Here is an 18520-nt window from a genome sequence, read left to right as displayed (position 1 = left end):
ATAATGGTAGGGTGGAGAACACCCCATCACCATGGTTGAGATAATTGCAGGGTGGAGAACACCCCATCACCACTGTTGAGATAATTGCAGGGTGGAGAACACCCCATCACCATAATTGAGATAATGGCACGGTGGAGAACACCCCATCACCATGATTGAGATAATGGCAGGGTGGAGATCACCCCATCACCATGGTTGAGATAATAGTAGGGTAGAGAGAATTTCAGATAAGCTTGTGTGTCCCATGAACTTCCATCACCTGAGCACTATCAGTGAGGAGAAATCTCAAGGAGTAGCCTGCTTGCAGGCGGTACTCGGTGTTATCATCGCGGAAAACCCTCTCCGTTAGAATACAATATGGCGCCCGGTCATCGAACGGAGAGGGTTTTCCGCGATGATAACACCGAGTACCGCCTGCAAGCAGGCTACTCAAGGAGTTTCTGCATAAACTCTATGCCCACCCCCTCTATGTACGTGCCTGATAAGTCACAGTGGATCCATGGGTTTGAAATTGTGTGGTGTGTATGAGATATGATTTATTGATAGTTCTTTATAGCTGTAGCAAAAACAATTGTCGGTGGGACTAATATTAAATTTTATTGTAGATCAATGAAAATAACACAATATTATACAGTAGTACATTATCCCGTTAAAAAAGACTGACTTTTTTAGATAAAGCACTAATGTTGAAACAGTAATGAATATGTTGATTTAATATGTTTTGTAAAACGGACTCAACCACCTGCTGATCTTAATATACCGGTTTGTCACCAGCTTTTTACTGTAAATTAAGGAGTTACTTATGGACTTAGCACAAAGTAACAGGGCAAAATAACGGGGAGAAAGTGGCTTTTACATTAAATATTCCGGGTGAGGGGGGTACTTCCTTTGCACATTTATATCTGTGTATAAGTGTTTATTTTTTACCGCTACCGCAGATTCAGATTGTATAACAAGCGATCTAATAATAGCTTCAATGAAATCTACGTGGGTGTTGGAGGGGTCCATGCTTACATTTTTTGAAACATTCGGGCATTTGCGAAATCCATACTAAAACTGTGCATATTCTGAAAAAAAATCTAATAATACGAGACAATTTTCCCTGGTGCAATAAGCATTTCCGCCCCTCTTTCCCAACTCCAGCGCCAAAAAGTCCACGTTTGTCTCCGGGTTTCGCAACACTCGGCATCGAAAGTCGCAGCGAGCTGTTTTTTCGGCGAAATCACCTGATACCAAATCAATATGATTAAAGATAATTCTTTAGCGTTTGCAAAAAAATATATATCAATGCGCTCATCAGGCCCGTACCCAGGAGATTTTTCTTGGGGGGGGGGGGGGGGTGCGGAATCCGAAAAAGTGGACCTAATTTTTTCCTTTGAGGGGGGGGGGGGGGTGTTCTCTAATTAAAATCTGACCACCTGCGAAAGAACAAAGAGGGAATTTTTTATGCCTTCGCAGTATATCCACGGGACGTTTATTGTCATAGAGTGATCTAGCTTATGCTTTATAGTTTTGTCTACAAATAGCACGTCTCTGTTGAGAACCATTATCTCTGTTGAGAACCGGGGCGTTCGCACCCCCCCCCCCCCCCCCCCCCCCCCCCCCCCCCCCCCCCCCCCCCCCGGGCCTGCTCATGGCTGGAATGTACAAAAGATGGGTTTCCTGTGTGGCCTTTCATTGCGCGAGCACCGGTGTCTACCCGGCGTACAACGCGGGTGCAACATCCGGGAGCCCATAAACTCATCGTTCTCTTTTACAGCGATCCAAAATGGTGGGTGCACGTGTATCGATATATCTTCGAATAAACGTTTTATTTTCTCCTTTATTCGCGGATAGATTCTAAAAATATTAACCATGTATATGCTCTAGGTCTATTCACGCTTTGTGGAGGTTGGTCGAGTCGCTTTAATCAATGCCGGGCCCGATGAAGGGAAACTTTGTGTCGTCGTCGATTTGGTCGACCAGAATCGGGTTTGTACTGATATCTTTGCGGATTTTATTTGTTTTGATGTATCTGTGTGACGTTTCGCTTCTATGTGGGTGTAAGGGTTTTTTTAGTACCCTATTGCCTATTTTGCTATCAGAAGTAGTGTTTAACCAGTGAAACTCTTGTTTTTCTGGTGGTGTGGATTCGAAATTCGAATTCTTCTGGGTTTGCGTGTTTTGTCTCCTTTATGTATTAACCCATTTCAAAATATATTGTCAGTGAAAAATGGCGAATGCCAATTGTCGGATTGCAGTTCTAAGATCGAAAAATACCATGGAACACGTCAAATTTCTACTGAATGCAGGAAAAGGTGGATAACATCTGCGATTATATTAATTATCATCTTTATTCTTACAAATAATTATACCCACAAGCATTGATTGGTCTTAGAACTGCCATTTGCCAATTGCCATTTGCCCTGACAATGTTTATTGAAATAGGTGTATGCGCGATGATGTAGATAGTAATGTACATAGCTCCACGTTGGCAACTTATTATGAAGTTATACAGTTATATGGATTACATCTCTGAATTGGTGTGTATTTCAAACTCATATTTTAAGCCGCATTGTCACCAGTTTACTTCCGGTTGATTATATAACAATATCCAATGAGTCTTTTGTCTTTTAACGGCTAAGGTTTCCGTCGGACCTCCGGAAGTAAACTGGTGACAATGCGGCTTTAAGTTTTCTTTTTTTTTGCATTCAATAAATATCGACTGGTACAGGGAGTGCAGAAAATCGCAAACAAATCCATCTGTGCCACACCTAGCATTTGTATACCGTACGCCAACCACAACTAAGTGTATTACTTCTTATTTTTCAAAATATTTTTGCATGAAATGGTTCTGTAGTTGACAAAAAATCAGTGTGAACTTGTCTGGTTTATGTGTTCTCTGCAGTACACTAAACACCCACATATAAGAACCTAGAGATTGATTACCTACTGGCATTTTGAGCATCCTTTTTATAAGGGAAAAACCTGGTCATCCTTGTGGGGGAGAGCAGGTTCTTATTTTATAATTTATGTGAAACTAAGAAAATATAACATGTGAGGACAATTGAAAACATGATTATAGTTCATAAGTGTTTGGTTCATTGCATACTATACAACATGGGTTTACTTTGTAATGATTGTTATTGTATTCTGACTAGTGACTATTAAAGTTGGTGTATATGAAAAAAATAAGAGCCAAGAACCTAAACAGCCTGATTTGTCAAAAGTTACCCCAATTTTGAGAACCTACTCAGCTTGATCTTGAAAATCGTAAATTCTTATGTGGGTGTTATCTTGGAGAATATTTTTTACTCATGACCACCATTATGTTGCAGGCTCTTATTGATGGACCATGCACTAGTGTCTGCCGGCAAGCCATCAACATGAAGCACCTGTCACTCACAGACTTCAAGATCAAGATTGGACGGTCTGCTCGCAGTGGCCCGGTCAAGAAGGCATTCGAAGCAGCCCAAGTGCAGGACAAATGGGAGCAGACGGCATGGGCACGCAAGCTTGCCATGCGCAAAAAGAGGGCCACATTGAATGACTTTGACCGATTCAAGCTCAAGCTGGCTAAGCAAAAGGTGAAATGTTGGATTATAGCTTAAAATTCCAAAGTTGTAATTCCTAAGGAAGATTTTAAACGGCCATACTGTATGGCACACGTATCTACCATAAATATTGTAATTTGCTAAAATTCACTATCTAGTTTTGTAATTTGTTCATCTAATGTTTGGTTATAAATGCATTTTCATATTTGCTCTTGGTATTAAAGCCTGGTTGAATTTATTTGTTTGGGGATTTTTTTTGCTCCAACCCAGGCCCTTTTATTTCTGAAAAATATTCTATACAGTGCAACCTCCATATTAAGGACTCCTCTAGATACAACCTCTTCTTGGACACCCTGTTTATAACAGACATTTTTCAAGTACCTCAGTCAAAGCTATAAGTATAAGCTCCATATAAAAGGATGTTTTTTTTTGTCCCAATGGTGTTATTCACTGTTCACTTTCCTGGAGAACATTCAAAATACTCATTGTTTTAATAACATTTAAGTTACCCTTATAAAAATGCAGAATTAATGCAATTGGCTGTCAGTTGCTGACTATGTCATACACCTCAATGCTCATGCCATTTTTTTTTCAGAAAAACCGCCTCTTGAGAACTGAGGTGAAGAAATTGAAAAAGGAAGCCAAACTGTAATGTCATCTTTCTGAATAATAAACCATTGCTACTTTATTATTGTATTCTGTCTGGTTTATTTGTCATGTTCATGTTGGTTATTATCTCATATGAAAAGTACTTCATTAAAGGGAATTTAAAATATAATTAGGACATAAGGAACCCTAGGGCACTCTCCACTATGCTAATAGCTGTATTTTTGGTAGCAAATATTCACTGATGGGTTGTAAAAACTCAATAAGGGGGGGGGTGGGGTGCTCTGACAAAGGGATTAAAAACCTCAGTGTTGCACAGCCGTACAACATCCTTTTCAAGCTTACACAATAACACTTGATAGTTATAAATGTTATATTTTAATAAGATGTTTCGATTAAGCAGAGTGTAGATAGATAGTGCAAATCAAAAGGAGAAGGGGCAGGCTGCTTTTAGTCTCTGTAGCCCACTAGCAGGCGGTTGAGCATGTAAAGACATGGTTCTCTTGTCTTAGGGTGAAGGGTACTAAAACAACTAGTTCAGTTATGTGATGATTCCTCTGTTGCTGTGGCTGAATTTTCTTGTGAGATGGCCTTGAAGGCTCAGTTATTTGATCATTCCTCTGTTGGTGTAGTGGCTGGTAGCTCTTGTAAGGTGGCTGGTAGCTCTTGTAAGGTGGCTGGTAGCTCTTGTGAGGTGGCTGGTAGCTCTTGTGAGGTGGCTGGTAGCTCTTGTGAGGTGGCTGGTAGCTCTTGTAAAGTGGCTGGTAGCTCTTGTAAAGTGGCTTGTAGCTCTTGTGAGGTCGCTGATAGCTCTTGTAAGGTGGCTGGTAGCTCTTGTGAGGTGGCTGGTAGTTCTTGTGAGGTGGCTGGTAGCTCTTGTGGGGTGGCTGGTAGCTCTTGTGGGGTGGCTGGTAGCTCTTGTGAGGTGGCTGGTAGCTCTTGTGAGGTGGCTGGTAGCTCTTGTAAGGTGGCTGGTAGCTCTTGTGAGGTGGCTGGTAGCTCTTGTGAGGTGGCTGATAGCTCTTGTGAGGTGGCTGATAGCTCTTGTGAGGTGGCTGGTAGCTCTTGTGAGGTGGCTGGTAGCTCTTGTGGGGTGGCTGGTAGCTCTTGTGAGGTGGCTGGTAGCTCTTGTGAGGTGGCTGGTAGCTCTTGTGAGGTGGCTGATAGCTCTTGTAAGGTGGCTGGTAGCTCTTGAAAGGTGGCCTTGGAAGATTCAGTTATGTGTTAATTCCTCTGTTGCTGTGGCTGGTAGCTCTTGTGAGGAGGCTGGTAGCTCTTGTGAGGTGGCCTTGGAAGATTCAGTTTCTAGGTCCTGCGGGGTTGCCTTCTCAGAAATTTCATTCCAGGCCTCTTCGCCTGACAGGATAAGCAAGAGTTAGATACAACAGGGTGTACCCATTTGTAAGGTGGGATGTCAGGGACAAGGGTATGTAATGGCACATACCTATGACACATTGTGAGCAAGAGGGTGAGATACAGTAGAGTGTTCTGGCACATACCTTGTGACCCATTTTGAGGCAGGGTGTCGGGGGCAAGGGTGAGGTTGAATAGGGTGGCGTAATGCATCTTGTCTGATCTGCTCATGAGTGCACGAATAGACGTCCGGGCCTTCCACCCACAGAAGCACAGATTGCACTTGATGGTATCAGATGGAGAACTGGGAAGAAACAATCAACATTATTAGTACTGAGACCCTAGAGCTACTTGATAGAAAATGACAACATCAGGTTACCTGAACTGACTCTCTGGGTCATACAGAAAGATCACACATCCCAGGCCTGTCAGGGACGAAGCATAAGTTAGATCTTAAGTTATTTTTAAGACAGATAAATAGGAATGAAGCCTTTTTGTAAGTGTAGGGTCAATGTAATTTACCTGAGACTTTAGAGAGTTGATCTCGAGTAGACTGTGAAAACTTGTTGCTGAAAGGCTTGTCGTGGCGAACCAAAGTGAACACATCTTCTTGTGTGATGAATACCTTACGCTTTGTCACATACGGGACAACGTTTTCTATTCCCTGAAAAAGAGTAGATGTTGGTGTGAGAACCCCCCCCCCCCCCTCCCCCATTGCATGGGTCCTCTCAAACTTTTTTTTCCAATTGTCAAATCAACGAGTCAACTGTACACTTCCTTAGCTTGATTCAAATCAACTCCCCAGTAGTGGGTTTCACCACAGAGTACCAGGCATGTACCCAGGATTGGGTTTCACCAGAGTACCAGGCATGTACCCAGGATTGGCTGGGGAGAGGGGCACAGTCATAGGTATCATATGGAAAAAGCATAGAATTACCTCTTGCATGAGCCGGAACTCACATCCCAACTCCTCCCCGTCACATCGTGTAAGGGTCTTTACACCAGCACTAATAAGCTGTAACAGCACAGAAGTATATTTTCACATATACATGTATTCCTGCCAAGAGACTACACACTATACAACAATCCAAGCAATAAAGTCTTTCATAAAATGTTTGTGAAAGATGGCAAAGGCCAAGCGAGTTTCTCGGCCATGCTGCCACCCCTCACGTTGGTAATCATTTCTCACACTTCCAGGTTTTTTCAACGTGTGAAAGCTGGATAATCATCTTCTTGCAAAGATGGCTCATATTGGTCAACTAACCTTGACGTCATCATTGTCACCGCCGGCACACTCAAGCAGTGCCTGAACATTTCTAGACACAAGGTACACATTACGCTTTTTGCCACCAATAGAGCGAATCAGGAGTTGAGCGGAAGGGAAAGATGGCACAAAACCAAAGTAGTCCCTAGAGAAAGTTAAATGGGTTAAAACTAGATCTAAGTCAAGTTAAACAGGTTAAAACTGGATCTCAGTCAAGTTAATCAGGTTAAAACTGGATCTCAGTCAAGTTAAGCAGTTTAAAACTGGATCTCAGTCAACAAATCTGTATAAAAGTAGTTTGCATATACATGTTTTTGTGAACCTATGGCAAAAGGACTGATACATGACTGATTGTTAAGCCCTTTCATAGTGTTGTCACAACTTGCACATCTGCTCGTAACAAGTTTGAACTCCTGTATATTGTTTCTAGGGCTTGTAAAATGCCCCAGGGTTAGATAATGGCATGAGTTAACAAAATAATGGCATGATTTAACAAAATTCACACAGAATTTTTTTACGGTAACAAGTTCCCTAAATTCCATAGAACACAAGAAGTCATGATCCTAACTGTCTTACTCAGGGGGTGACAGACAGGAAGGACAGGGGGACGCTTGCCCCATCCCCCACTTTAAAAAATGGCAATTCCTCCTCAAACTTTTGGGACCACTCTGCCGCCCCCATTTATGTGTTTTATGGGGTTCAAATGGAGGGTGCTGATTGGTAAAGTGGCAGTGATCATTTTCTAAGGGTATTTACTGTATGTCTCTATGGCTACTTACATGTCTCTCTGGTTACTAAATGTCTCTCTGGTAACCATAAATGTTTCTCTGTCTACCTTATATGTCTCTCTGGTTACTAATATGTCTCTATGCTATCTTTGATGTCTCTATGGTTACCTTATAATAGGCCAGTGAGGGTCGTCATCTGGAAGAAGTATAAATGGGTCTTCCTTGAAACCCAGATTTGTACGAGGTTTCTTGCATGGGGGTTCAGAACTGAAATGAAAAAAGGGTGTAAAGTTATGTCAACATTTTGGTTAAAGAACAAGGAAACGTCTTTTTAGTTTTTAAAAATGCAAATCACAAAGCCAACAACAGGGTTCTTGCACTAAGTAATCATGTGACCTTTGGGGTGGCAACATCCAGCTGACTTTGGGTTTTGGCAGCAAATGACAACAATAACAGGGCTTCTGGAATTACGCGGAAAAAACTCAAAATTACGTGGGATTCTTTGCTAAATTACGTGCTAAATTACAAGGAAAATCAATCTTTACGCGCTAAATTACACGGGATCTTAAATACATTTTTCTTTAAAAATCAAAATTTTGCGGGATTCTTTACTGAATTACGCACTAAATTACATGGAATATCAACTGTTACGCCCAAACTACATTTTGTACCGAAGGAAAGCACGAAACAACTTGGTGATTTTTTTGCGTGAAAATATCTTAGGCAAGTTTTCATTAGCTCCTAGCTACCAGCCAATTAAAAAAGGTATTTTATTATTAGTCCTAGGCCTTCGCAGTTTAGCAAAGAACGCCTAGTCATTTTATTTGTTTTCGAAATTCAGTTCGAAACATCGCACTCTTACGAAGAATATCTATCTTTTTTACGAGAAATAGAGGTAAGAACCCTAAAATAAAACATCAGCTGTGCAATTAAATGTTTTGTCTTTCAAAATTTAGCCAAATTACACAGGATTAAGCGGAAATTTGTGGATAACACAGAAAAAGCCAAATTACGCGCTTCCGCACAAGCGCATAATTCCAGAAGCCCTGCAATAATGATTAGCAATAGGAATAATACTAGGAAAATCACAACTTAAGTAGGACTAAAGGTCTAAACCAAAGAAAGCACCTTGTGTTTTCTGACTCTGTTTTTGCAAAGACGTCATTAACATCATATGTCTCTTTATTAAAATCGTCAACACCACTATCATCTTCATTTGTCATAGTGTCATCCTGCATGTCACTCGTATCAGCATCTCTTGCATTAGCTTCGTCTTTGATACCGGCGCCTAACACATCAATCGTCACGCCATCTTCAATGTCATGTCCCTCAGATTTTAGTCCTTCTTCCCTTTCATTCTTAAATAGCGCAGAAATCCCTTATTAGACCAGGATAGCAAGGGTAGAAGAATGCACTTCCTAACACCTTGCTAAAAACACCATACCCACCTTGTTTTCAGGGGGCGGTTGCCATGGTAGCCATTTAGCAATGCTATTGCAGCGCCTAATCTCCCATGGAGCTTGTTTGGTCTTCACCAAGGCAGCAATGAAAAACCCACCTGTGTCTTGCTGATGTGGGTAGACTCGAATGCTAGAAATCAAAACAAATTACAAAGACAGCATTATTTTGGAAATCTCAAAGATTGATTGGTCTCATCCTAAGACAATAAGCTTAGCATGTACAACAATTGCTGGGACAACAAATGGACAAAAGCTAAAGCCACAATGTTCTATTCAAAACATGGTGGTAGAATAAATAAAATTGCAAAACCATAATGGTCAGAAACAGATGAAATAAATTTAAGGAACTTATGGGAAACTTGGATTCTTCACATCATAAAATACATAACCACCATTATACACTCCTATCACCCGTGGGTAGAGAATCAAGTTACCAGCGTTCGAGGTGCATCGCTTTAGCCTCATTATCAGGAGGAGGCAGCATGGATGGTCTGAAGCCACCAAGAAAAGCAGGGGAACCTGGGTCACAGCCTGTGACTTCACTACCATCCTTCATCATTAACTGCAAATATATATATACGAAAACAATACAACTGTCAATAAACTGCCATAGCAACATTACAACTGTCAATCAACTGACATGGCAACATTACAGAAGTCATCAAACTGCAATAAGAACAATACACCCACTATACAACTGACATGACAACAATGCACAAATGAACTATTTTGCCATCAATTTGCCTGTCAATCAACAGGAATGACAACAATGCACCTGTCAATTAACTACTATGACAACAATGCACCTGTCAATCAACTGCCATGACAACAATTCCTTTTTTTAATTAAAACACTTTTTAAGGGTAATTAAAATTCGCCAAATCACTTTGGACCCCTTTTATGTAGTGAATGAAAAAGGTGCCTCATTAATTAAGTAATAAAACGTGAAACACAAGTACCCTCTTAACAAAATTGAAAGCAAAAAAAATTTGAAAATTTTATAGTGAACTTTTCACTATAAATTCCATTTTGCTTCTTTTATTTCGTATCGTGATTATTTCGATTTCTGGTCGTCTTTTCTATGATGTAAAGTATAATTTTTCAGGTTCAAGTCCTGGCAGGGTCGCCATATTCGTATAATATTTTGGGCTATTTGCTTCGGCCAATATGACGTACTAATTTCAAGATTACAACAGTAACCTCGGCCCTGTGGGCCAAAGGATAAGGCGCCTGACTACGGATCAGGAGATTACAGGTTCTAGTCCTGGCAGGGTCGATGACTTTTGCTTACTTGTTTTCTATTATGATCCTTTCCATATATTTTCACTCATGGCGATTTGAGCCTGGAAGTGTGGCGTACTAATTTGAAAATATTACTGTAACATCGGCCTTGTGGCCCAAAGGATAAGGCGCCTGATTACGATTCAGGAGATTCCCATGTGCAAGTCCTGGTGTCCTTTCTATGACGTAAAGTATAATTTTTCAGGTTCAAGACCTGGCAGGGTCGCAATCTTTGTATGATATTTTGGGCTATTTGCTTCGGGGAATGTGACGTACTAATTACAAGATTACAACAGTAACCTCGGCCCTGAGGCCCAATGGATAAGTGGCCTTACTACGGATCAGGAGATTCTAGGTTAGAGTCCTGGCAAGGTCTTTGATTTTTGCTTCCTTCTTTTCTATCCTGATCCTTTGCATAATATTTTACTCCTGGCGATTTTTGTCTGGCAATGTGACGTACTATGTTCGAGATACCACTTTAACGTCGACCTTGTGGCCCAATGGATAAGGCGCCTGAATACGGATCAGGAGATTCCAGGTTCGAGTCCTGGCAGGGTAGCTGATTTTTGCTTCCTTCTTCTTAATGGTGATTATTTCGATTTCTGTTAGTCTTTTCTATGATTTAAAGTATAATTTTTCAGGTTAAAGCCCTGGCAGGGCCGCCGTCTTTGTATAATATTTTGGGCTATTCGCTACGGGCAATGTGACGTACTAATTACAAGATTACAACAGTAACCTCGGCCCTGTGGCCCAATGGATAAGTGGCCTTACTACGGATCAGGAGATTCGAGGTTCGAGTCCTGGCAGGGTCGATGACTTTTGAACACTTGTTTTCTATTGTGATCCTTTCCATGTATTCTACTCATGGCGATTTGAGCCTGGAAGTGTGGCGTACTAATTTAAAAATATTACTGTAACATCGGCCTTGTTGCCCAATGGATAAGGCGCCTGACTACGGATCAGGAGATTCCAATGTTCGAGTCCTGGTGTCTTTTCTATGATATAAAATAGAATTTTTCAGGTTCAAGTCCTGGCAGGGTCGCCATCTTTGTATAATACTTTGGGCTATTTCCTTCGGGCAATGTGACGTACTTATTACAAAATTACAACAGTAACCTCGGCCCTGTGGCCCAATGGATAAGTGGCCTGACTACGGATCAGGAGATTCGAGGTTAGAGTCCTGGAAGGGTCTCTGATTTTTGCTTCCTTCTTTTCTATCCTGATCCTTGGCATAATAATTTTACTCCTGGCGATTTGCGTCTGCCAATGTGACGTACTAAGTTCGAAATACTACGTCAACGTCGACCTTGTGGGCCAATGGATAAGGCGCCTGAGTACGGATCAGGAGACAATTTTCTGGCAATGTATTTTACAAGATATATTAACTGTTTTATGGTGAAAATCGTGAATTCGCTGTCATTTTATATAGTGAAATAATCACAAAATTGCAATCCTTTTTATAGTTCGAGCATGGACCGGATGCTACATCTCCAGGTTTAAGAAATTTTGAAGTTGACAGGTATACAAGGCTTCTGGTAAAAGGTCTACTTGATATTGCTAAGTCACACACATCATTGAAAACAAATGCTGTGGAACTCTTGAATAAAGTGGAACCTAAATTTTACAATATGCCTTGAGAAAAAGAAAATGTATTGTGAAATCAAGGTATCGTTGCGAAGGGATTCTCGATTTTTTAAAAGAAATATTTGTAGCGTGGTGGGGTTCATTATCAACTTTTACAAAAAAATATTGTAACTGTACTCTGTGTAAATCCGTATGGTTGATCTCTGTAAAACTGTAATCTGTACTTAACAAGATCTGTCATGTCTTGTCAAAAACTCGATTTTCTTTCTTAGTTGATAGACAGAATTGTGCTTGGGAGAGCAGATTTGTATTGCAAATTCAAGAATATTGTTGTATCCATATTGTTATTCGCTATATTTCTGCCGGGAAAAAGGAACGTCATCGTAAAATTGAGGTTATCCTAAAAACCAGTACCGTAAAATCAAGGTTCCACTCACTGTACTGCAATATATTTTAACGAATGATGAAACGCATTCTTGTGACACAAATTTATACTTTGAGATAATGTAAGCCAGCTAAAATGTGTATTATAATATATAGGTTTAGGCAAATGTGTATTATAATATATAGGTTTAGGCACTGCCTAAAAGCGGAGCCAGCATTTAACACCTTTTTTGTGTTGACTGATAGGGGTAGTTTTAGAGGGGATCTTGGCGTCTCTAGAATGTTTTTTGATGAGATTAAAAATGTCAAATTTTACTGCCATGTAATTATGAATTGTATTGGCCCCTCCAAATGGATCGAGCAAGCACTCATTCAAAAATATTAAATATGCAGTACGAATAATAAAATACTAAAACTTGGTGTGAAAAAGGCTGTCAAATTTCAAGAGTCTAATGGTCAATTCTTATTTCCCTTTATAGAAGTTCCACTATGTATACTTTTATCAAAACACTATTCTAACAAGGTTTGACTTTGTGAAGAATATATCAAGGATGTAACAGCCTTCCAAAGATTTGGATGCCATACTGTAGTTCAGGGGCGGATCTAGCTTTTTGTCAAGGGGGGGATTTAGCCCAAAAATTTTCGTCATTATTCTACCTTCATAACGATTTTGGAATGATAAGATACACTGAAAACAATAAAAAAAGAAAGCCCAAGGGGAGGTTTAAACCCCCTAACCTCCCCCCCCCCCCATAGAACCACTACTGTAGTTTTCATGTACCACAACTGATTATTCTGAAGAATGTGTTGAAACTAAACTCCACAAATATACCTTCTTTCATATTGGTGCACCGACTCATTGGCCTGTTGGTTTTAGAAACCCTGGATCCAACCATACTGGCTACTCAAAAATGATTGCAATGGAGGCAAATCCTAAATTATTGCTGAAAGTGCTTTAATTCCAATTTCTAATTTCAAACCAAACCATGTTCATTGACCTATGTTAGGGTTAGAGAGAAATAAATATAACAAAAAGTCAGTTGGGAGAAGAAAAAGGGAGAAATGAATGACTCTATTTGGAAAAATGTGACTCTGCTTTAAAAAATATAATAACAATAATGCAATAATAGCTTAAATGAGCATATTCCTAACATTTCCCCTTTCTCTTTACCTATAGGTTTGATATAAAACTGTTTTCCTTACAGATTTATTATTGAAAAAGCACAAGTTTGATATTGTCTTTATATAATTTAAGTACCTTGCTTCCAGGAGGAGGGGGAGTTTGAGAGGCGGGGGTGCTCGACAGCATAATCTATTTTAACCCTAAGGGATAGCACTAAGGGCATGGTCAACAATTCTTACCCCTAAGAGATAGCACATTTGGTAGGGTCAGAGGAATTTTTAACCCTGAGAGATAGCATTAAAAAAACAATGCTGGTTTTAATTTGCTGACGGATCCTATGTTGTTATGTTACTAAAAATAAAGTCGAAAGTATTAACTGATCAGTTGACTTGTTGTTTATTGTAAAATACATTTCAAGCGATTGGCACTTTGACAAAAATCCTCCTCCGCAGGCATGAAAACCCCTAAAAGATAGGATGGATGGATTGTGACACCACAGGATACCCGCACGATGACCACAAAACCAAGTCACATAGCTATACCATATTTCTATACCTATGGAGCTCCGCGTGCGGCCCGCGGCCGCGCTGGCTCCGCTATGATCACATACCTTCCAGCTGTGTAAACCTGGTGAACGTTTGAGGTTTGGCAGCTCATTTGACAAATCCACTAGTTCCAGGGCACCTAAAGGATATGAACCGGAAGAGTAACCTAAATAGTATCATAAAAATGAGGACTATGCTAATATCTTTTAATGGGGTAACCTTTCTTCTCTGAAAGTTGTAAAATAGGAATATCATTAAATCATGAATAAAAAATGCTGTATGACAATATGGCATTTCCATTTAAAATAATCCACACCATTTCCATATAAAATGTAACTTAATCTGAATCAGTCATACAACCCACAGCAAAGCATGTGATCTGATGAACTGGACAAAATCAAAACAAAATAAAATGTTACAAACCATCAGAGTTTCTCAACATCTCAGCAACAACAGATTCATTCTCGATGGGGGACATAGTACATGTGGAGTAGACGATGCGTCCCCCAACCTCCAACATCTCCATGGCACGGGCCAGTATCCGCAATTGTGTCCTATACACAAAGAATAGCATTAATATCTTGTAGCATTTAATATCCTTCCAATTACTGAGAGTACAGTATTTGCTTGATAAAGAGTTGCAAATGGAAGGCCCATTATGACCTACTGTACCTGTGCAGACTGACCCCTAGCTGTGGTGTCCACTTGTTCCATATTAGTGGGTTTTTCCTCATTGTACCATCTCCACTAAATGAAGCAAGCATTGATAAAAAAAAATAATAAAACAAGTACAGTAAACTTTCAATTTTCATACATGTTTGACCTTGGGAATGTACACATCCGTCTCCACACTGTAGTAGAGATTCTATAATTTTAGTATCTTTAGCATTGCATTGTTTGCTGGCGGAACAGAGCTTTCAGCACTGACCTGCTGATGGGTAGTATTAGTGTAAGCGTTTTTTTGCCTTGTCCTCTTCACCCTCCCCACACGCCTCTCATTTTTTGTCACTAAAATTCAAGATGGCGGCCAAAAGCTATGATTTCAGGTCTTTGAGGGTTTTCCCACTGAAAAAGGTAGGCTATAACAGACGCAAGTTTCAGGTTGTTTCTCCAGGGTTTTACTTCTGTCTGTCAGTGAGCTTTTGCTATACTAGCACGGTTTCTAAGGTGAGAGTTAAATGTATTTAAAATTTTCTTGGAATAGCTGTGTTAATAAACAGAATATCCATGTTTTATAAAAACGTTAATATCTATTATGCATGTTTTATATCTGGCCAGATTTTATGACAATATTTTTAATAGTTAAATTAAAAAATTAAAAATATTGAAGAACACTTCAATCTTCCTGATATAGTATTTTAAGCAAAATTTGTGTGACAGGCCAAATCTGAGAACAAAAAACACAACTGGCTATTCAAAGGGTCTTGTCATTTCATCACGGCCAGCTGTCACTCACAATATAAGTATGTAACAGCACTTACCTGCAAGGAACATCACACAGAATGCGATCAAAGAGCAAAGGTGTTCTGTCACCATTTTCCTTAAAAAAAAAGCGACTGTTAACGACTTTTATCTGCTTTTTTATTGTCATTTCTTAGCCAATATTTTTTTGCCCTAGGAAAAACCAAACTTATCGGGCTTCCTAAGTAACAAAGTTAAACATTTAGAATAACTAAACCTGTCACTTAAATACCAAATCTAGACTACAAAGATAAACCCAAGTAATGAGGTTTTGTTTTCAGGGCTTTCAAAAACCTCTTTTCTGAGCTAACAACACCTTTTTGACATGAAGAGTTGGGTACGTAGAAGCATCATGGTTTGTGATAACACAGGAAGGGCTGCGCAAGCGTTTACTCTGATGGATCAGCATGTAGCATCTCTTGTTCTGCAACTCATTGGCGATCACCAGACCCTCTGAAAATATACAATGCAATAACACAATTAAGTATTATGATTCTTGATGATGAAAATGATGTCATGCAATTGATAATAATGATTAGCATAAATATTTAGCGGATAACAATTATATAACCATTATATAGCCAATATAGCTACCATCCCAAAATAAAATTGTAGTAAATGAAAGAGGGTTCACTTTGTCTATGATGATGATGGTGGTGATGATGATGGTGGTGATGATGATGGTGGTGATGATGATGGTGGTGGTAATGCTAATGATAGCGAAGATGCTGATAATGATGCTGATGAATCATGGTGAATATCGGAAATTGGAAGAGGAGCACATTGCCCATACTGATTCAATACATAATTTACCTGCTATGCCCGTCTCCTTATCCCCATGTAGCATCTCAATGATCTGTGATGTCTTGGACCCTGGTGCAGCACATGTATCCAGGATCTGAACAAAAAAATAATTGACACCAAGCTATTGACATGCCGTTTAAACTTCAAATTGGCATAATAGTCCAGTTTCTGATTACATGTCCACTGGTCATAGGCACTAAGAATGTGTAAATACAGTGCAAGCCTTGATAACTTGTTCACAATATCAAACAAGATCATAAAGTACCAGTATTAACTAGACGTTTTTGAGATCATGTATGCTAAGCTACAGGGGATTCTAGCTGGTATGACAAAAAAGCCTCAAACTGAGGCTGCGAAGGTATTCTTGCACCCTTACTCCACCGTCTAGCGGACAAAGTGGAATGCAAAACTAGACAACAGCTGCTGTGCTAGTAGAACAAGCTGCCCCTGAGTGTACCTTTTGACCAGGTTTTATGTCCATTAGGAGAGGAGGTATCATGCTCACTGCTTCCTGGCGACTGATGTTTCCCTGATGATAGATATCTGTTAGTGGCAGTCTCAAGACATCATGTCTAATAGTACAGGGTGAGCTGGGGGTGAGGGTGTTCTAATAGTACAGGGTGAGCTGGGGGTGGGGGTGTTCTAATAGTACAGGGTGAGCTGGGGTGGGGGTGTTTAGACCAATATACATGCAGTAATAATGTAACCAGATAAAAGATGAAACCTGTATTATATTATTCTTATTTATTTGTAGGTTTATCTTACACATTCAGTTTCTTGTACTAGGAACTGGTGAAATTTCTTGATGGATGGGGATTTCCTTATGAACTTGCGACTCAGATTTACTTTCCAAGCTAGCTCATCAGGGTACCTTAGAACAAACCACAAAAGTTTGAGAAAATTACATGACAGTCTTTATTAGAGCAAACATTCTCAGCACTGAATCATACCATGGAAGAGAGGTTGGTGGGTCGACTTGCTCGTCCAAGTGCGCTGTAGCTTCTTTCAGTTGGTCCAGGTAATTGTGCTTTAGTACTTGAAGTAACATGTTTGCATGACTATATAACAAAATCAAACAGATAAATACAAAAAGCCAAAATTGTCGTGTTCATGAACCAAAAGAATAAATACAATACACCAAAAACTGGTATTCAACTCTGCAGAGTCAATCAAACAGGATATATAACAAATATTAAGACATGAGGAGAAGCAAATCTCAGGCAAGATATGAGTTTCTTGCATTAATAGGATTTTACATTTAAGGCTGCATATTATGCCAATTAATAAGTCTCCAGCTTTCAAGAATCTCAAAAATGATACCGGGCTATGATGGTCAGTAATGACTGTAGGGTTTGTGATGATAATGATGATGACAATGACAATGACGATGGTGACAACAATAATGGGGATGATGAAGATGATGATCTTGATAATACTGGTGATGATTATGAGTATGGTGATAATGTTGGTGATGATGATGATGATGGTGATGTTGATGAGGATGAATATGATAAAAAGGATGATGGTGATTATGATGATGATAAATATGATAGTGATGATGGTGATGATAATGGATGGTAGTGGTGATCTCAGTGATAATGATGACAATGACTATGTTCCATTGGGGTCATGTGATTATGATAAAGTGGAGTCTGGCAGTAATAGTCATGGTGATTGCAATAATAACAAAAGTAATAATGGCGACAGTGATCATAACAAGTATACTCAATGATGTTTTACCTTCGTGATCCTGTGATGCGAAAAGTGCTTGGTAGCTCTTGACGCAAAGCAGTTATGAACTGTTCCCATTCTGACTCTGGAACTATCCCTAATGCCTACACCAATATAAAATATGAGAAGGTATCAAACATGACAACAATTCACCATAGCATGATAACAGTAAGTTGATGCTGATAAAATACCTTGTAATATTTTTCGAACATGGGGTTTTCCTTGGTAATGTTGTGCCAAACATTTTTTCGAGGCTGGCGAGGCTTGGATTTCCACTGCAAAACCAAACTTGAAATTAATATGTAACAAGTAACTTTACTTACATAAGTCTAATAACTTACTTGAGTAAACTTATACTTACTTAATATAGCAAACTCGACAAGCTTATTTCACAGACTACAGTTGGAGATAAGCAATCTAACATGAAGCCGACTGTTTATTCACTGGCTTGGTATTTTAACCTCTAAAATTCTAGCTAAAGACTAAACTAGTGGCTACATACGTGTTTTGCCTTGTTCCTTGGCATACTTGAGTCCCGTAGTCAGATAAACACACAGCCCACGTGCAAAGGTAGAAGATGGAGGAATATCCCTACTATCCAGCGGTACTACAACTAAGCATGATACTTCGTATACTTCATAATGGATTGTTTTGCTAACCTGG

General features: G+C 39.6%; 3 protein-coding genes across 3 annotated transcripts; 2 read left to right on the top strand and 1 right to left on the bottom strand.

Annotated features, from left to right (window-relative positions):
* The first annotated feature begins 1685 nt into the window (after positions 1-1685).
* LOC5510855 (60S ribosomal protein L14) lies at positions 1686-4221 on the top strand. The gene is made up of 4 exons (XM_001631232.3): positions 1686-1771; positions 1870-1971; positions 3318-3566; positions 4129-4221. Exons 1-4 carry the CDS (start codon positions 1769-1771, stop codon positions 4183-4185), a joined length of 411 nt encoding a protein of 136 aa, XP_001631282.1. The 5' UTR covers positions 1686-1768; the 3' UTR covers positions 4186-4221.
* Positions 4222-4498: 277 nt separating this feature from the next.
* Positions 4499-18512, bottom strand: LOC5510857 (RNA cytosine-C(5)-methyltransferase NSUN2). Its single transcript, XM_048720564.1, has 22 exons — positions 18360-18512; positions 18049-18132; positions 17867-17961; positions 17077-17184; positions 16892-16997; positions 16584-16655; positions 16136-16220; positions 15639-15775; positions 15343-15401; positions 14534-14608; positions 14285-14415; positions 13927-14000; positions 9379-9506; positions 8933-9074; positions 8613-8842; positions 7653-7751; positions 6757-6901; positions 6430-6507; positions 6015-6156; positions 5872-5917; positions 5639-5796; positions 4499-5495 (listed from the first exon to the last, which is right to left on the bottom strand). The coding sequence occupies exons 1-22, from the start codon at positions 18381-18383 to the stop codon at positions 5353-5355; spliced, it is 2361 nt and encodes a 786-aa protein (XP_048576521.1). The 5' UTR covers positions 18384-18512; the 3' UTR covers positions 4499-5352.
* On the top strand, positions 4726-5334 carry LOC125559108 (keratin-associated protein 5-1-like). Its single transcript, XM_048721069.1, has one exon. The coding sequence runs from the start codon at positions 4726-4728 to the stop codon at positions 5332-5334; it is 609 nt and encodes a 202-aa protein (XP_048577026.1).
* Positions 18513-18520: the final 8 nt, after the last annotated feature.

Source organism: Nematostella vectensis, chromosome 13, assembly GCF_932526225.1.
Source record: "Nematostella vectensis chromosome 13, jaNemVect1.1, whole genome shotgun sequence".
Lineage (NCBI taxonomy): Eukaryota > Metazoa > Cnidaria > Anthozoa > Actiniaria > Edwardsiidae > Nematostella > Nematostella vectensis.
The sequence above is the reverse complement of the archived record's forward strand: the minus strand, read 5'-3'. Positions and strand labels throughout refer to the sequence as shown.

Bases quoted from the DNA above. Each gene is read 5' to 3' on its own strand.
- LOC5510855 (XM_001631232.3), top strand. The intron at 1,972-3,317 runs GTTTGTACTGAT...ATTATGTTGCAG, and splicing joins ATTTGGTCGACCAGAATCGG to GCTCTTATTGATGGACCATG. The intron at 3,567-4,128 runs GTGAAATGTTGG...TTTTTTTTTCAG, and splicing joins TCAAGCTGGCTAAGCAAAAG to AAAAACCGCCTCTTGAGAAC.
- LOC125559108 (XM_048721069.1), top strand. From the start codon at position 4,726: ATGGCCTTGAAGGCTCAGTTATTTGATCATTCCTCTGTTGGTGTAGTG.
- LOC5510857 (XM_048720564.1), bottom strand. From the start codon at position 18,383: ATGCCAAGGAACAAGGCAAAACAC. The intron at 14,416-14,533 runs GTACAGTAGGTC...CTTTGTGTATAG, and splicing joins CTAGGGGTCAGTCTGCACAG to GACACAATTGCGGATACTGG. The intron at 6,508-6,756 runs GTTAGTTGACCA...GTGCTGTTACAG, and splicing joins GTGACAATGATGACGTCAAG to CTTATTAGTGCTGGTGTAAA.